This window comes from Catharus ustulatus, chromosome 5 (assembly GCF_009819885.2).
Source record: "Catharus ustulatus isolate bCatUst1 chromosome 5, bCatUst1.pri.v2, whole genome shotgun sequence".
NCBI classification, from domain to species: Eukaryota; Metazoa; Chordata; class Aves; order Passeriformes; family Turdidae; genus Catharus; species Catharus ustulatus.
In genome coordinates this window covers 17,808,002-17,824,568 of record NC_046225.1, presented here as the reverse complement: position 1 = coordinate 17,824,568, position 16,567 = coordinate 17,808,002, and the positions used below count along the sequence as shown (strand labels likewise).

Sequence of the window (16,567 nt, the reverse complement as noted above, 5' to 3'; positions counted from 1 at the left end):
ATATAACTGGTATGTTTTGTAGTTGAGGTGGTTAAGAATTTTGCTGTTGCTCTCTCAGTTTCTTCTTGAAACAAATACTCATTGATACTATCATTGTCCCGTGGCAATTCCACTTAGCTAAAATGTAGAGAAAATAAGATCCATATGTATATATGTGTCCTGGTCTGTACTTGCACTTGTTTTATTTGACATGTTTTTCATTCATTGTCTGTTATTGATTTGAGTTTCTTTGAGGTTTTTGTTGTTGTTGTTATGGTTGGTTGTTTTGTTGTGGGGATTTTGGTGATTTGTTTTTATTGAAGAGTTACGGCATTGTGATTTAGCACTTGAGAGCAGTCCATCTCAGGCAGTACATCATCATCTTTCTAAAGGGAAGCATCAAAGTCAGCACCAAGAAACGGGGTACAGTAAAATAAGCATGTGAGCTTCTGCAGTAGCCAGCTGTTGCTGAGCATCCTTGCTGTACCCATGGGGGGAAAAGGAGATTAGCAAGAAGGTGAAAATTTTTCAGCTAAGACAAATCTCTCTGTTCTTCCTGTTTAGATTTCTCAGTGTTTATTTTGCTTCTCCTTAATTAATCATTCAGTTAATCAGGTTACACAGAATGATCAGCATTATCCCCTCTGTATAAATCAGCAGTGTTGTCTTTGTGGCAAGGACATTGCAGGCACTCTGAACCTATCCAAAGTAAAGAAGTCTAAGAGATTTTTCTGTCTGTGGCATTTAATTCTTACTGGCCTCTGCCATTAGCTTCATCTGGAAAACTCTGAAGCTGGGAGTTTCAGGAGTCAGCACTAAGTTAATTCCTTTTCCTGTATTAAGAGCAGTGAAATGCCCATTGACTTCAGTATAAATTCTATGAGTTTTTTAAAACCCCTCCTATGAGTACTGTGAAGATCACAGTTTGTCCAGAAGGTGATTGGTACACCCTGCTCTGCCTGGAGCACTTTTAGTGCCCCAAAGCTTGTCATAAACTGTGTTCAGGGCAGTCTGAGAGCAGCAGGAGCATGTGATGCATGGGACAGAAGGGACTAGATGCTCCTAAAGACTGGATATATGTGCTCTTGAAAATCTGATCCATCCAGCAGATCCCAGCAGCATTTGACCTTAACTGCCAGCAATGAACAACTTAGTTTCAGTGTTAAGGGGTCTGTTCTTCCTGCTCTGAAAAACTCCCATGAGTAACTAGAATAATGTAGAGACACTTAAGACTCCCTAATTTACTACAGATCAGTTATTTCTTTTGAAAGTAATGTTCCATGAATTCCACGTGTGAAAACGTTTTTCCTTGTATTTTCATTTTTTAGATCTGAAAATATAGTTTAGCTTTTTCAAGACTGAGTTTAAGCAACTGTAATGTGAGATGCAGACCTGGAGAGCCTGGACTTTTCTCATGTCTGGATCACAGCTCTCTGTTAGATCATACTATTTCCATTTATGAAAAAATCTATTTATTACAGTAAATAGATAAAGCAGATTCCAGGTTTCAAAACTGAAGGTAGGATAAAATGTTCCCCTGCACTGATCTGAGCTCTGTTGTTACTGAGCACATCTGCCCACATTCACACAGATTTAGGTAAACCCAGCAAGAGAAAAGTCCTCTTGTGCCACTTTGTAAATGTTTAATTTGTGGGTTTCTTTATCTTAAATTCTGCTACAGGCTTCTTATGAGGTGTGGTCATTGGCACCTTAGTCCCCTGCCAGTTTATATATGATGGTGTGCTGCTTTAGGCGGGGGTAGAGTTAATTTTCTTCGTAGTAGCTGGTATGGGGCTGTATTTTGGATTTGTGCTGGAAACAGCGTTGATAATACAGAGCTGTTTTAGTTTCAGATTGTGGGAGTGGGCGTGGAAGATGAATATTTTCCCTTGTTGAAGTCTTTGTAACCTTTTACAGATTCTGGGATTATGTTTAATACTGGCACTACCTGTTTAACTTTTTGTAGCATTCAGTCCTTGCATGGCTGGAGACACATTTCACTCTTTCTCCTGGAAAATACCATGATACTCCACAGAGTTGGTGGCATTGAGGTGCATCATGGGATTGTTACTATGTTTGTCATTTCCTTTCACATTTTGCAGTCCTCTCTAAAAATAATGGATTTCCACATCTCTCTCTTGCTTACGTATCAAACTCCTGACCTTTGTACGTGTTTTATGGCAATGAGTGCAGTTGGTTAAGGTTGTACTGATGTGAAACAGAGTAGCTTTTAGCTGTTTATTAAGAGATACGGTCTCAGGTAAAAGGTCATATATATAAATAGTCTTGGGAGAACAAAAGGAAATGAAAGTTGAACTGGAAAGGGTATTAGTTTTATATTGAAAAGCAGTGATGCGTTTCTTTTGCAAACACTGAGATCCTCCTTTTTATCACTTCTGTCTGTAACAGCTTTGCTGAACTGTGGTTATTAAAGTATAGTGTAAATGATGGCAAGGCAGAACAGCAGACAGGAAGAAACTGACCCAGTATTTATATGCTGGTAGCAACCAAGGCAAAAAACTCCTTTATAAATACTACATGTTTTAATGTCTGTAACCTGTTTTGTTTAGTATGGTTTACTGACATTGTTCCCCCTTTTAAAAATGATGTTTTCGTCACTTTCTGGGTACAAAGATTTTTTTTTCAGTTACTGTTCACATTAAATAATTTTCTGTATTTTTCCTGAAGGTATTTGTGCCACTGAATGACAACTCTGTGAACTAATAACTGAATAAAAATCAGTTATTCCATCCAATTAACATTCATGAAAATACCTGTGACCATGTGAGTTAGAAAATGCCTTTGAAGATCTCCATACCATTGGCCACACAATTTTAGTCTTAGAAATACAGATTATTTGATACCCTGCATGTCTTCTGGAGCCTTAATCAGCCATGAGCTATTTTGCATGGCCACACCACAGAGGGGAAGATATTCCATATTGTCTTCATTTTGTGTGTAAGAGGAGCAGTGCTGTAACTACTTTGGCACCCTTGACAGCACTGCTGCATGTCACACCTGCCCTGCCGTGCACCAGGGAACTTAGTACAGGGGATGGTGTATTGACCAACATCAAATAAAGGGACAGCAAGGAACACTTAAATCTACTGTTCCTTTTGCACTGCTCCAGGACAGCACTGTTGTAGCCTTGGGAAAATTGACAGGTGTGACCCTGGTGCGCCTACCTGAGGCAAAGGCTGCACTGCAGTGTTACGTGGAGGAAAGAAGAAATCCCCTCCTCTGTGCTGTGCAGCTGCTGACCCAGTAAAGAGTCAGCTGTTGCAGTCTGTCCTCATGCAATCAGCTAATGCATCATTCCTGCAGTCATCTGCAGCATGGAATTCACTGAATAATCCTCTTAATGTCTGCTCATCATACATAAGAGTGGCTGTGCTGGCTCACACTGGGGATCCATTTAGCCCAGTGTGCTGCTTCCAACACTGCCCATGAGCAGATATCAAGGGAAGAGAAGGATAGGACACCAAGGTGTTTCCTTCATTTTTTTCTACCAGTTCATGACTATTCTTGGAAATTTTGCTGCTCTTGATAGGGTTTTTGTATGTAGTGATGTCCAGAGTAAAATTGTCTTGTATCTCTCTTGCACATGTGTAAGCTTTTTGCTTCCAACATATCATCTGTAAAAGTGTGCCACAAATTGCTTCCTCTGAGGTGAAGAACTGACTCCTTTTGTTTGTTACAAACATGTCTTTCACTCGTGTCACTTCAAGGTCACCTGATTTTTGCTTTGAACTGGAGGACATAGTGAACAGTCCAACAGAACATCTCCACCACCCATGACCCCTACCATGGTGGTTGGGGGGTTTTGTTCCTGATGAAAAATTACCACTGGTATTTTCAACCCTAATCATTATGCTGAAAACAATTACTTTTTCTGTCAAAGCCCCTGTACAGAGTCAGTGAGCAATCCCATATAATAGCTTTTCTCCTTTGGGGCACAAGGCCAAATACTTTGATATTAACTTCAAATACTTTGAAGTAAATTGAATGGTATTTTGATGAAGTCAGAATGGCACATTCTTTACTGCAGAAGGGACTCTGACTCCTTGTTTCTGTAAAAAAAACCCCAACAAACTAATATGTGCTTTAATTAAGAAAAACTTTCACATTGATAAAAGTTCAAATTTATTTTAATTAGTCTTCTATGTATTTATAGCTAAAAAATAGATCTGGTGCTTTCTAGAAGCATTTAAAACTTGAACTGAGAAACCCACAGGCCAGTTTCCTCTGATTATGCAGTGTGTGAGACCAGAAACAGATTAATTACTGAATCAGGCAGGAAAGAGAGGATGAGCACAGGATTAATAATGAGATTATTCCAAAGATAACTGGGAATATTATGTCATTGACAAATAAGTTTATTGTTGTCATTAAAATACACCACAATATATAACCATTTTTTTTAGTAGCTATGTTTTCCTAATTCCTTCCTTAAGCAGTCAGTTGCATTTTATGTCTTGTGTTAGTGTGGTAGCATGCTACAAATACAGAAGACTAAATTGACTGCACAGGTCATATCTTCATGGCTACAGTTGACTGAGGCTGAAACATAACAATTTTTATGCCCATTCAACATGTTGTTGAAAGGGATAAAAGCAAGGGTAGTATTCTGTTCTGAACTTTGCATCTGAGACAGGTAACAGTATGCAAGTATGCTGTATGAATCCCTCTTACTTAAAATGACAATGGATAAGGGAACCAGGACACTTTATTATTATAGTGTAAGGCTAGGAGGACCTGCAGGTCTCTAAATTTGCCACATTTGCAGAAGTAGGAAATGACTAAAAGCTTTGTTTTATGCTGATAGACTTCTGACTGTGCAGTTTGCCCATAAATATTGCCTCTTATAGTTAGCAAGTGAAATGTTCTGTGGCTTTCTCCGTGATCTTGTCAATTCTTGCGTGAAAATCATTACAGAAACTTACTTCAAAACCTGGATTTGACAGTGTCCTGTACAGATGCTGATGATTTACTTTGGCCCAAGTACTCTTGATAGAAAATTTCTCTTATTAACTGTGGTGGGACTTGATGCCATCATGAGCAGGTATTGTAGTTTGCACCGGTTTTGGGGAGTGTGAGATGGAGAGGTGATTACTGGCATCTGTTGACAGTAAACAGGGCTTGGGTAACTTTCCAGGTGTAAACAGTTAATGCTGATTGTTGAGTACACACAGTTAAACAAAACAAAGTTTGTTTTGTATCCAGTCTGCCACACTGGAAATTTTTTCTTCGCACGAGAATGGAAAATATGCAATTGCTAATAAGTCATACTTCTTAGAGCATTCTGTGGATATTTGTCATGTTCTAGAAAAGTGATGCTCAGGTGTTACGTCTCCATGCTAGTAATTTTGTGGCTCCAAGCTTATTTGTTTTGTCCCAGCTGTACAGGAGTTATGTCATGGTTTTTAAGGGAAATTAGGCTTTAAAGCACAACAGATTTCATCCCACTGTTTCACGAATTTCACAAGCAATGCTAAAAATAAATAAATAGAAATCTCAAAGAATTCTCAAGCCTCAGTAATTCAAAGATGCACCAAAATGCAAAAAGGTAGTTATGTAATGTTATTTTTTTAATGCAAGTACAAAGGTTGGTGTAATTGCTTACTTCCTTAACAGAAATGCAGACAGAAAAGAGCTCTTTAAGTCCTTGCAAGTGTGACCTGATTAAATATTGTACGTTTTACTACTCTGTAGAATGCTAGTGCCTGACTTTAAATACTTGCATTTGAAAATTACAATATCAATTTATTGAATCCCAGTACCAAAGAATGTTCTGAGAGCAAGAGTCAGATTTCTCAACATGTATAGTTATTTAATCTATGCTAGTAGAGTTAGTAATCAGTTTCACTGTGGTCAAAAATATTTTAATCTGTTTGACTTTTTAATCTGTAAGTTCACAGGCTGTTTAGAAAAACAAAATATATTCCATAATACGCTTAGTTACTGAAGTATGACATGTTATTGGAAATGAGTGTGTTCTTTCTACTTTCTGGATTTTAAAGGGTTAAAATCAAACATACTGCCAGTCTTTCACAAGCTAATATGCAAGAACAAAACACTTGACAGCAGTGGGTTCTCAGCTTAAACTGTGTTTGAGGTTCTGCTTTTGTTTGTTTGTAAGTTTTTCAAGTAGCCTAGGAGCTTGGGCAGCCTAAAAATGTGACTATTAGACCTGCCAGATATTCCCAGTAGATTTTGTCTTTCAACTTGCATCTTTCCTGTTAATGGTGGTGAGTTCTTCCCCTTGTCTTAATCAACATAAAGATGTGCGGTACATTTAGAAAAAAATAGCCAGTTTGTAGGAGGAGTTGTATAATCTTATAGTAATGTTTGCCTTGGAAAAACCAGCATGAATTGAAAGACAGTAGAGAAGGGGCAGGACATTTTCAAGTGTTTGAATAAACTGTAAAGATCTTTTCTTAGAAAATAGAAAAATAGAATTGTGTGCATTCTGCGCAGTGCAATTAAGACCTCTTTCCAGAGCCTGCATTTAGCAGGCTTTTGGAGGTTAATGTTTAATAGGTTATTAGCTAGTGCTGTTTGCTGTGTTCCCAGTATATGAATCTCCAACTCCCTTGGAAGTATTATTTTGTGCAAATTAAATGCATTTCTGTACTGAAACACATGAGACTACATGTGCTGTTACAGAATCCATGATGGAGCAGTTAATAGTGTGCTATCAGAGGTTTTTTCTGCTTTTAGTTCATGCACTTCTGTTCTCATTTTTCATCTCTGTTCAAGATAATAAAAGCAATTATTGTACTGCATGTTTCCTGAAATCTCTGACTATTGCATGCTCACTTAGTAGTATTCAGTCAGTGACAAGCCTGGTCCTACATTAACTGCAGGAGTGTTGATTTGTAACTTTTGCTATCATGTGACAGAAGTATCTGATCTAATACACTAAAGTGATTCACTTGAGTCATTTGTCTGCGATGACTTGTACTTACAACTGGAGGTGTAGATGTAATGGAGATGCAATGCCATAAAAATGGGAGGTAGAAAACACCTATGAAGTCACCTTGAAGGTTCTATTAGAGTACAGAATGTCTTTTTAACTCCTTTTCTAGTTCAGAGGTGAATGATCCAAGAACAGGATCGTTCCTGTCCTTTTGTTGCTGCATTGTTACGTGGAATTCTAGTGGAATTTCTAGTGATATCTCAGCTTATCTGTATTACCCTGTGTTGATTCAGAAGGCCATAAAAATGAGCTTGGGCATGTTTAGTGCCAGTTTATTGGTATGAGAGTGCTGCTCCACCTCTGTTCAAAATTCCTAAGACCTGAACCTGCTTTTATTACAGAGTTTGTAAACAGCATTCCTCATTGCTGAGAAGGGAAAGACTTTGAAGAGTGGGAGCTGGAGTCAGCCTTTGCAGTCATCATTTCAGTTATTCAGGTTCCCTGGCTAATGACTTGGCCATATAGTAACGGAGGGCGGGAGAAATACAGAGGTAAAACGAATCTGTTTTTCTTGAAGGATCTACCTGCACTTTATGGGATATAGTGCAGTTCAGACCAGTGCCAAAAGTGTCTTTTAGGCAGCAGATTCTTTCATTAGTGTGTAATTCATTGTCATGCTGTGAACAGGAGAAGCACCATACATGGAGAAAGACAGGTTTCTTAACAGCTTGTTTTAAACTTTCCAACCTCTTACATGGACTTCAGTGGAACAGCTCTGAGTTTTGGCACAGCTTCACATTTTTCTAATGAAGAAATCCTTTGGCAAACACTTACTTGTTTACACCTCAAACAGTTGACCAGAAGGAAGGATGAAGGAATGTAATGGGCACTGTACTGACTTTTCTTTGTTCTCTGGCTTTTGATGGGCTCATTAACATTTGCCCTTTAACAGCACAGGAGAGAGTTACAGAGCATTTGCTTAAGGATTCCTTCACTGGAGGTGACATTTATTTTAAGAATATCAAATGATGCCCATTGTGACTACTGTAACTTTCCATATTTTTTCTTGCTCTCACAATTGCTCAGAATGGGCAGGTGAATACAGACATGAGAGGAAAGTCTGCCCTGTGGAAAGCTGAGAGCAGGAATTGTAACCATAGTCAGCCTTTTAAGTTCATTCCTGCATTTCTCTTGTGATTGTGATCATCTGGCCATTTTTGTGCTTCCTACCTTCAGTGCATCATCTACTAAGAGAGTCCAAGCTAAGAGAGTCTAAAGTGGATAAAAGGCAGCAATTACTCCAAGAGGAGCAGTGTCCCAGCAGTGGTCAAAACTCTGGGATTTCTATGTGAATAACTTCCAGTATCCTTGTGGGATACATTGTGACCAAGGCTGGATTTCTGTGTCTCTCAAGAGGCTGTAAGGTTTGTTACTGCACAGAAATGGTATGACAGTGGGCTGTCATATCTCTGGAGTGTGAAGTGAGGCATGCTTGTTTTGCTTTTAGGTTGGCTTTTTTTTCCCAATTTAATCCACCACGGAGTCCTCAACCTGCCTTTTGCTGAGATTCCTAGGACCCCTGATCTGCCATCAATCCCACTCTTTGCTCTCCACCTGGATAATGCTCTCTTCACTTCAGAACATTGCCTGTGCTACATTTCCTTTGGCAAACAGATGCCAGGCAGCAGTTGGCAATCTCTGGGAGCTGGTTGTATCTTCTGGCTGGAGGCCTGTACATCTTGTTGCTTTTTGGCCTACATCCCATGCAGGCTGCACGCTTGCAGCATTTTGACAGAGCTGCCTGGAGAGCTGTACAAGACAGGAGGCGGAAGGGATTCCCTTAGGCAAATGTGCCTGACCTCCTGCAGGAAAAGGGCCTTAAGGTGTTGCTGGTTCACTTCAACAACCTCCTGTTGTGTGTGCACTATGGAGTCACAGGTTAAGATGATCTTACTACTGGGTGGATTTCTTAATTTTGAATATTTTTAGGAGAGGATCACTTTGGGGTGAGGTTACATATTTCTGGACTGTACAGTTTTAATGTTTGGCATTCAGGGAAAATTTGGAGTTTGTTCACTGAATCTGCTTTGGTTTATAAGAGACGTGATTTTGACCTTGAGAGTTTACTGAAACAAAATTACAGGATTCACAGCCAGTGACACTTAAACTATCTCTGGAGCTAGAAATGCCGTATCTGCATAGCTGTGCTTGAATTTCATAGGCTTTCTGAGAGCATTTGCTAGCTCCTTACCTCTGGAATCAGGCAGTGTTAGCAAAGTGTGTGTTTACTTTCAAGCATTTAAGCAATTCTGCTGTTCACTGTGGCTTTGGTCAAATATGGAGGCTGTGGTGTTGTTTCCAGAGCTCTGTCAGGCTTGATGCTGTGACTACTGCCCTGGGGAGGGAGCCTGTTTCAGTGCCCAACCATCTTCTGGGTGAAGAACCTTTTCCTAATAACCAACCTAAACCTGCCCTGACACAACTTCAGACCATTCCCTTGGATCCTGTCACTGGTGAGCCCAGAACCAAGATCAGTGCCCGCCCCTCCTCTTCCCCTCATGAGAAGTTGTAACTGCAGTGAGGTCTCCCCTCAGTCTCCTTTTCTCCAGGATGAACAAACCAATGACCTCAGCCAGCCCTTGCATAGCTTTCCATTAAGACCCTTCACCATCTTCACTGCCCTCTTTGGACACTGGTAGTTTAATGCCTTTCTTACATTGTGGTGCCCAGAACTGCCCCCAGCACTGGAGGTGAGGCTGCCCCAGCTCAGAGCAGAGCAGGACAATCCCCTCCCTTGTCTAGCTGGTGATGCTGTCCTGATGCCCCCAGGAAGGGTTGGCCCTCCTGGCTGCAGGGCACTGCTGACCCATGTTCAACTTGCCATGGACTAGAACCCCCAGGTCCCTTTCCACAGTGCTACATTCCAGCATCTCGTTTCCCATCCTGTCTATACATCCAGAATAGCCCCATCCCAGGTGCTGAATCCTGCACTTTCTTCCCTTATTGAGCTTCACATGGTTGGTGATTGCCCAGTCCTGTGATTTGTTGAGGTCTCTCTGCAGGGCCTCTGCAGAGGAAGTCAACAGCTCCTCTCAGTTTAGTGTGTTCTGCAAACATGCTTAGTATCCCTTAAAGTCCTGTGTCCAAGTAATGAAGATGTGTTGAAGAGCACAGATCCTAAGATTGGGCCCTGTGGAACCCCACTGGTGACAGGTCACCAGTCTGATGTCACCTCAGTCACTGTGACTCTTTGTGCCCAACCCATGAGCCAGTTGCTCACCTATCTCATAATGTATTTATTATGTTTTTATTATGTTTATTATTGTTTACTTTGTCCAGGATACTGTGAGAGACAGCATTGAAAGCTGTACAGAAATCCAAAGGATTCCCTTGATCAACTAGATGGGTTACCTTGACATAAAAGGACATTAAGTTGGACAAGTAGGACTGGGATGTGGCTTAAAGGAAGATAATACCATCTCTTTGATTCCAAAGAGTCTTGTTCTCATTAAGGCATCTGAATTTGCATAAAATATTATAATTTCATTGAATTTTAAAGCTTCATAAACTTTAGGGTTGCATCAAATTTATAACTTTGATATCTGAGAAGAGCGGAGTTGCAGAGGAGGTGTTTTAGTCATCCAGTGCCTAAAAATACAAGTAGAGTAAGAGAAATCCAAATTTGGCAGTGGTAGCTGCATGTATTATAAAGATGACCACATTTATCGTGACTTTATGGTTTCGTATAGCAGTTAATCAAGGAAGGATTTCAGGCTTGGTTTTGAGTGTGGAAGAGAGTTGGTAACTGAATTATTTTTCAAGTGTATGTTGACTCTACTAAACCTGGAACAATTACAGAACTACTGATCTTTGTCTCCCAGTGTCAGTAATTTGAGATGATGAGGCATCTTTAATTTGAGAAGAACTTCACATCTGTAATATGCCTATGTGGTTTTAAAATTAGTATTGTAGGTGGTAGGTGAAGTGATGAATCAAGGTGGATTTTAGTGACATTTTTATGTTTCTTTACTTTCTGAATAGAATCTGTGTTTTGGGGGAAGCATTTGGGCACAAGACAGCAGCCCTAGACAACTGTACTGAAGGACACCACTTGTCATCAGTGTTGATTGGGACATTGAGCCTTTCACCACTCCATTACTGGATTACCATTACCATCCAGCCAATCCTCATCCATCCATAAAATCTGTGTCTCTGCGATTTGGAGAGAAGGATGTGGTGGGGACTGTGTCAAAGGCCTTGCAAAGTCCAGTAGATAACATCTGCACTTCTTCCCTTATCTTTAGCTCTACTGTTATGGGAAAAAAAAAAGGCAGAATAATTCAGGTTTGTTTGGATTATGTTGTTCCACAGCTTCTCTGACTTTGTCCCTGCTGGTATAGTCCATATAGCATTCAAACCATGACTTTAGTACTTGCTGCCTCACACACCGAAATTCTGTGCCATGGCCAGTGATGTAATCACACCCTCAGAAGGAGGATAGGAATAGAAGAGAAAGAATAATGTGACAAGAGTGAGATGAACATAACTGAAAAATCTCACTGCAGATTTGTTATCCCTACCTTTGCAAGCACTTTGGGACTGAAATATATCTGATACTCACAGCTGCAGGAGATTCACACTGTCCAGATTCATCCCAGAAGTCCTTTACTGCAATAAAATGGTGGTGGAGCTGGTGTTGTGTGAGAACTGGCAGTAGTATGAAATTCTGGAGAGCAACACAAATACAGCTTAAATACTTGGTCTGTTCACTGAATGACTTGAAGGTATTTGCTGTCTCAGCAGGCATTTCCACCAGATTCTCTGGGGTAATTCAGGATGACCTAAAACCTCTGGCAAAGTCTGTGTCTCCAAACAAGGCCTGGTGTAATCATCATTGTCATTACCATTAACTTTGGCAGAGAGCTGTAAGTTCTGTGTATGAATGGAGTGAGTGGAATATATTTGTTCAAGAGGTCTCAGTGGCCAAATACCGAGTGTGGGTGACTTTGGTAGGTGGCTCATTCCCTGGTCAGACTGGGCAGAACTGGCTGAATTAGGTTGATTAGCTGTCTGGTGTGAGTTACAGCTGGCTAATGTTCTCCCTATCTCAGTCCTTCATGAAGCAGAGGTAATGCTGATGAGTGGATAAATTGACATTAAAGCTTTGTGCTGATAGCTAGTCAAATTGAGACTAGAGTGAAAAAGAAACCAGCATTCCAAATTTCCATGCATCACTCAACCATGCCTGTGTTTTTTAAAAAAAATGTACCTTTTTTTATTCCATGGAATAGTTGTATTAATATAGATCACTCATAAGTTGAAAAAGCACTAGGGTGACAAAATATTAAGTCTTTCCAAAAGTAATATGGACCTCTTTGCTTTGGTGGACAATTCTAAGAATTCCATTTGTGTATTAAGCAAATTTTGAGGGAGGTTTCTCTTGTCTGGAAGAGTACTATGTTCATACACATTTAAACAAAAGAATGTGCTATGTATGTTTTAAATACCTTGTGAGTTTGTTGAGGATTACCTTATAGAAATATCTTTATTATCCTTTCAATGATGACATTTAAATATAAACTCACAGCTAATTTCTTCCAAAGGATCTGACTTTGTAATTACCTAAATGGGTGTGAATTGTCCAATTATATGGACATGTTCATGCACAGCTTGGGATATTGGAAGTTTTTCATTTTCCTACTTGAGAACATGAGTGAGGTACTCAGAAAAACAGGATGACCTGTGCTCAGGATTTGTTTTTTAAACCATGTTGATTCATATGCACAGAGCTCTCCAGACTCATCTGGAGCAGCTTCTGTTCTTCAAAAACAGAGAAAGATTAGTCACCATACCACGTCACATCTTTAGAATAGGTCATATTCATCTTTGATCTTTGAACCCAGGAGCTTCTGCCACTTCACAGGGAGATGAAATATCCCTATGATGCAGCCAGTCAGTTACGAAGAATCTTTATGGTGGTATTGTGTGGGATGATGTCACTTGGCTGGTCATCTTGTGCCTCTATGTGAAAGGTTTTCTTGCACTTTCTTCAACACCCATCATGATGCATGTTTATACTGGTCATAAAACTGACTAGTGTCTGTTATAACTGCAGCCACAGTTCCTTGAATGTGAACTTTGAGACAACAAAACTCAACAGCCAAAGGCGGGATGTACGGTGTAATATTGCCTTGTAGTTTTCTGTTCTTTGATGCTTTTATTATTGTTTTGTCCTTTTGATTGTCACTAGCACCTGATGCTATTTTGCTTGTATTTGGCTGAGTACTTTAAATTATAGAGTAGCAGACTTCAACAGAGTCCATGCTTTCAGTGGCTGCAGACTGTAGCTGTGCTGTAACTACCCACAATATACCTGCTTCAGGCTGAGTCTGATCTTCGTCAAATGCAATTTGAGGCTAATCTTCACCAGAGAAAAAAACTTTCAGGAAACAAAAATCAAATTATATTTTCTTTAGCCAAAGCCTACTCTCTAGGCTTGTCCTTGGATTTACTGGTATCGTCTTTCAAAGTGAAGCTTTGTATGTATTTACAAAGATTTATATATTTTTGTTTGTTTAGTGGTTAGATTTTGCTGGGGACAAAATGCTGCTCTGACAGATGCCACACCACATCAGGCATCTCAGTTTGCAGCATGTGGTATGTTCTTGAGCTGGGCTTGTTTAGCCTGGAGAAAAAGAGATTAAGGGGTGACATTATTGCTCTCTACATGGACTTGAAAGGAGGTTATAGCCAGTTGGGTTCTGGTCTCTTTTTCAGTGTATCTGCACCCCAGGCCCCGCTGCCTCCTGTTGTGATTCTCTCCTGTAACATTGCCTTGTGTAGCTGTCTGCCCTCCTCCCCACAGACATGGTTTTCCCCTTTGAAATCAAAGCACTGCTGCTGTTCCGTACCAGCTGAGAGGCACTGTCTGGTGCCCATGTGCTGTGTACCCAGTTCCCTGGTGCCAACAGCCAGAGACCTCTCCAGGTGATGAGCTTACAGAGTGCTGCTGTGGAAGCAGCAGTGGTCCAAAGGTGAGATCCTGACTTTAGGCAAAATGCCCATTGACGTCAGCAAAGTCAGGATCTTACTCAGAGCGAGCAGTCCACAGGCTGAAACTGGGAAGCTCTCTCAATGTCTCTCTCTGATTTTCCTTTGCACTGATACACATTTTGTTTTTCATTTTATTCTCTACAAAGCTCAGTAATAAGCAGCCTTCTGTCCCATGAAACTTTTCAACATGCACAAAGCATTTGAAAGCAACTGTGAGTGGAATAAAGTACTAGAAACAGAAGTAAAATAAATTTTACAAAAAAAACCTTAGAGTAAGCCAGGTATGAAAAGGAGTTCAGAAATTCTGGTTTACTGTCCAGCAGATTTGTAAGAACTGTAGCAGTCAGCAGAACTGAAAAACAAATGGTTAATTAAAGTGGTTCTGAGGCACCAGCATTATTTCTTTAAAAAAACAATTGTTACATGCCTGTGAACATGTTTATAGGTATAGTCAGTATAGTACACTTGAATTTTCAAAAGGTTTTAATGGAATTGCCAACAGTTTCTAAAGAAGCAAAGATATCTTATGATCAGAAGGAAAGACTTCTAATGGATTAATAATTAGAAAGCAGTAAAAAGATATGATTTATGGTTTATTGGTGGAGAAAGGTTTCCTGAGAAGTCCCTTAAGGATCTTTGTTGGAATCCATGCTATTGAACTGCTTCCATAATGACCTGGAAAATACTCGGTGTACTGCTAATAGGAAAGTACTCAAGGTAGGAAAAATTAAAAGCTGGTTGCAAAGACTTTCAGAAGGCTTCTGATTTACTCTTTATTGGTTGAAAAACTGATTAGTTGAGTTTCCATCACTGTACGCTAACTATGTCCACAAAACCCCACAGATTATGTAAATGTGTGTACTGATGAGCTCCAAATTAAGCAATCATGAAAGTAAATGAGAAGTTAGATTTTTGTGAGAAGCCACCACTAAATCTGCCTTCATGTATAATGCCAAATGCACTTCTGACTACATTTTGGAAAGGACTTCACAGTAGGTGAAAAGGTGTAGAGAAAAGCAGCAAGAATGATCAAACACATGAGTATGACTTCTGTAAAATGAGGGACTGTATAAACTCATATTTTTCTGTCTGAATATAGACCATTACTGGAGTAGTATAAAGTCAGGATTGATGTGGGGGAGGTGATTAAGGAACAGTTACTGACAAATTCTCGTAATTCAAAACCAGAGGAAAGATTATGTCACCATACCTAAAATAGAAGTACTTTTTAATCAATTTTAATCAATGTGTAACAATGTTGTGAAACTCCCAGCTTCAGGATCTTGCAAAGGCTAAAACCAGAAGTGAACTCAAGAGAAAACTGAACACAGTCACAAAGGTTAGGTTCAATGTTTGCTGTTAAAACAAGGGGCAAACCTCTGAACTTGCTCTTCTCCCCTAAGCATTCTTAGGGTACATGCTGATATCAACTGACATTAAAAAGGTTGGGAACAGGGTTGAGAAGAGCTATAATATTTGCTGTTAGCATCTGTTTCTCCAGTAGTTTCAAGAAGTAAATTCAGTGCAAACTTTTTTAGTCCATCTGCTGTGATACAGAAAATATTTATTTTCTATATTTAAATTCTGATTTCTAATTGAATAGTATTTATTTCACTTACATTTCTTTTTAAATTTTTTTTCTTGCCCCTGCTCTTTCAATGGACGCACCTTTATTTTTCTTTAAATACTCCTATTAAGCTGAGTGTTTGATTTAGATGTATTTTGTAATACTGTTTTGCACCTTGTCACCTTTGCTTTGTACACTGGTACACAATGTCTTTCAGTTACAGGTTATGTGAAAGGGCTGCTCTGGCCTTTCTCCCTTTCACATTTCAATTTTCTCTCCTTGCTTCTGTAGATGACCAAACCCCCAGTGGAACAATGCAGCCGAACGTGCCTGTTGCTACAACCAGGCCAGTCAGATGGAATACCTCGAGTCAGCCACCAATTAACAGACAGTGGTTCATATGGGAAGGAGATGGACTTAGCAGATAAAATCTCCGTTGTTAACAATGATGTGTTTTCTTCCAGGTTAGTGTTCTTTTTATCTCTTTTTTTTTTTCTTTATGTTTTTCTCTTTGTTGGTTTTGTACCTACATCTCTGGCTCTGGGCATTTTGAACACTTAAACAGGATACTGGGGTGTAAGATAAATTAATGTGCCTTTTCCTGTTGAATCCACACACTCCAAAGCCAGCTGTGTGCTTTGGTTTGCCTCTCCAACAAAAGATTTCAAGCATATTAAGGTAGCCTGCTTGGTGAAGGAGTGCAGATAGACAGGTCTGATCTACAGTCAGGCAACAGAAATTACACCAAGCACAAGACGCAACCAAAATGTGTCTCTTTTGAATAATCAAGTGTAGTTGATACGTCTAGTTTAAGTCTTAGCAGATGTCTGACTTCATTCTCACTCTTAAATCCGAAAAGGAAGGGGCTTTTGAAGGGTTTTCTCTTTCTGGCAAGGATGGTGCTACTGATAGTACTACTCCATTCAGACAAGAATAGAAGAGTATGGGTAGAGTATCTGTGTATCTTTGTGAATTTATCTATGAGAGTCTATTGGTGTAAAGCATCTATAAAAGTGTCTATCTAAAAGTGTATTTTGAGTTTTAATTGC

At 39.7% G+C, this 16,567-nt stretch overlaps 1 protein-coding gene across 5 annotated transcripts in view; it reads left to right on the top strand.

The window, feature by feature from the left end:
• Window positions 1–16,567, top strand: part of FAM13A (family with sequence similarity 13 member A) — a 119,370-nt gene that overhangs the window by 31,375 nt on the left and 71,428 nt on the right. For 4 of the 5 annotated variants that reach the window (XM_033060312.1, XM_033060314.1, XM_033060313.1 and 1 more), the window contains one exon: window positions 15,810–15,982. In XM_033060312.1, coding sequence (XP_032916203.1) covers window positions 15,810–15,982 — 173 coding nt within the window. Of the gene's footprint in view, window positions 1–6,206; window positions 6,228–15,809; window positions 15,983–16,567 lie in introns of those variants that run through there. The other variant, XM_033060315.1, reaches the window with a different exon arrangement.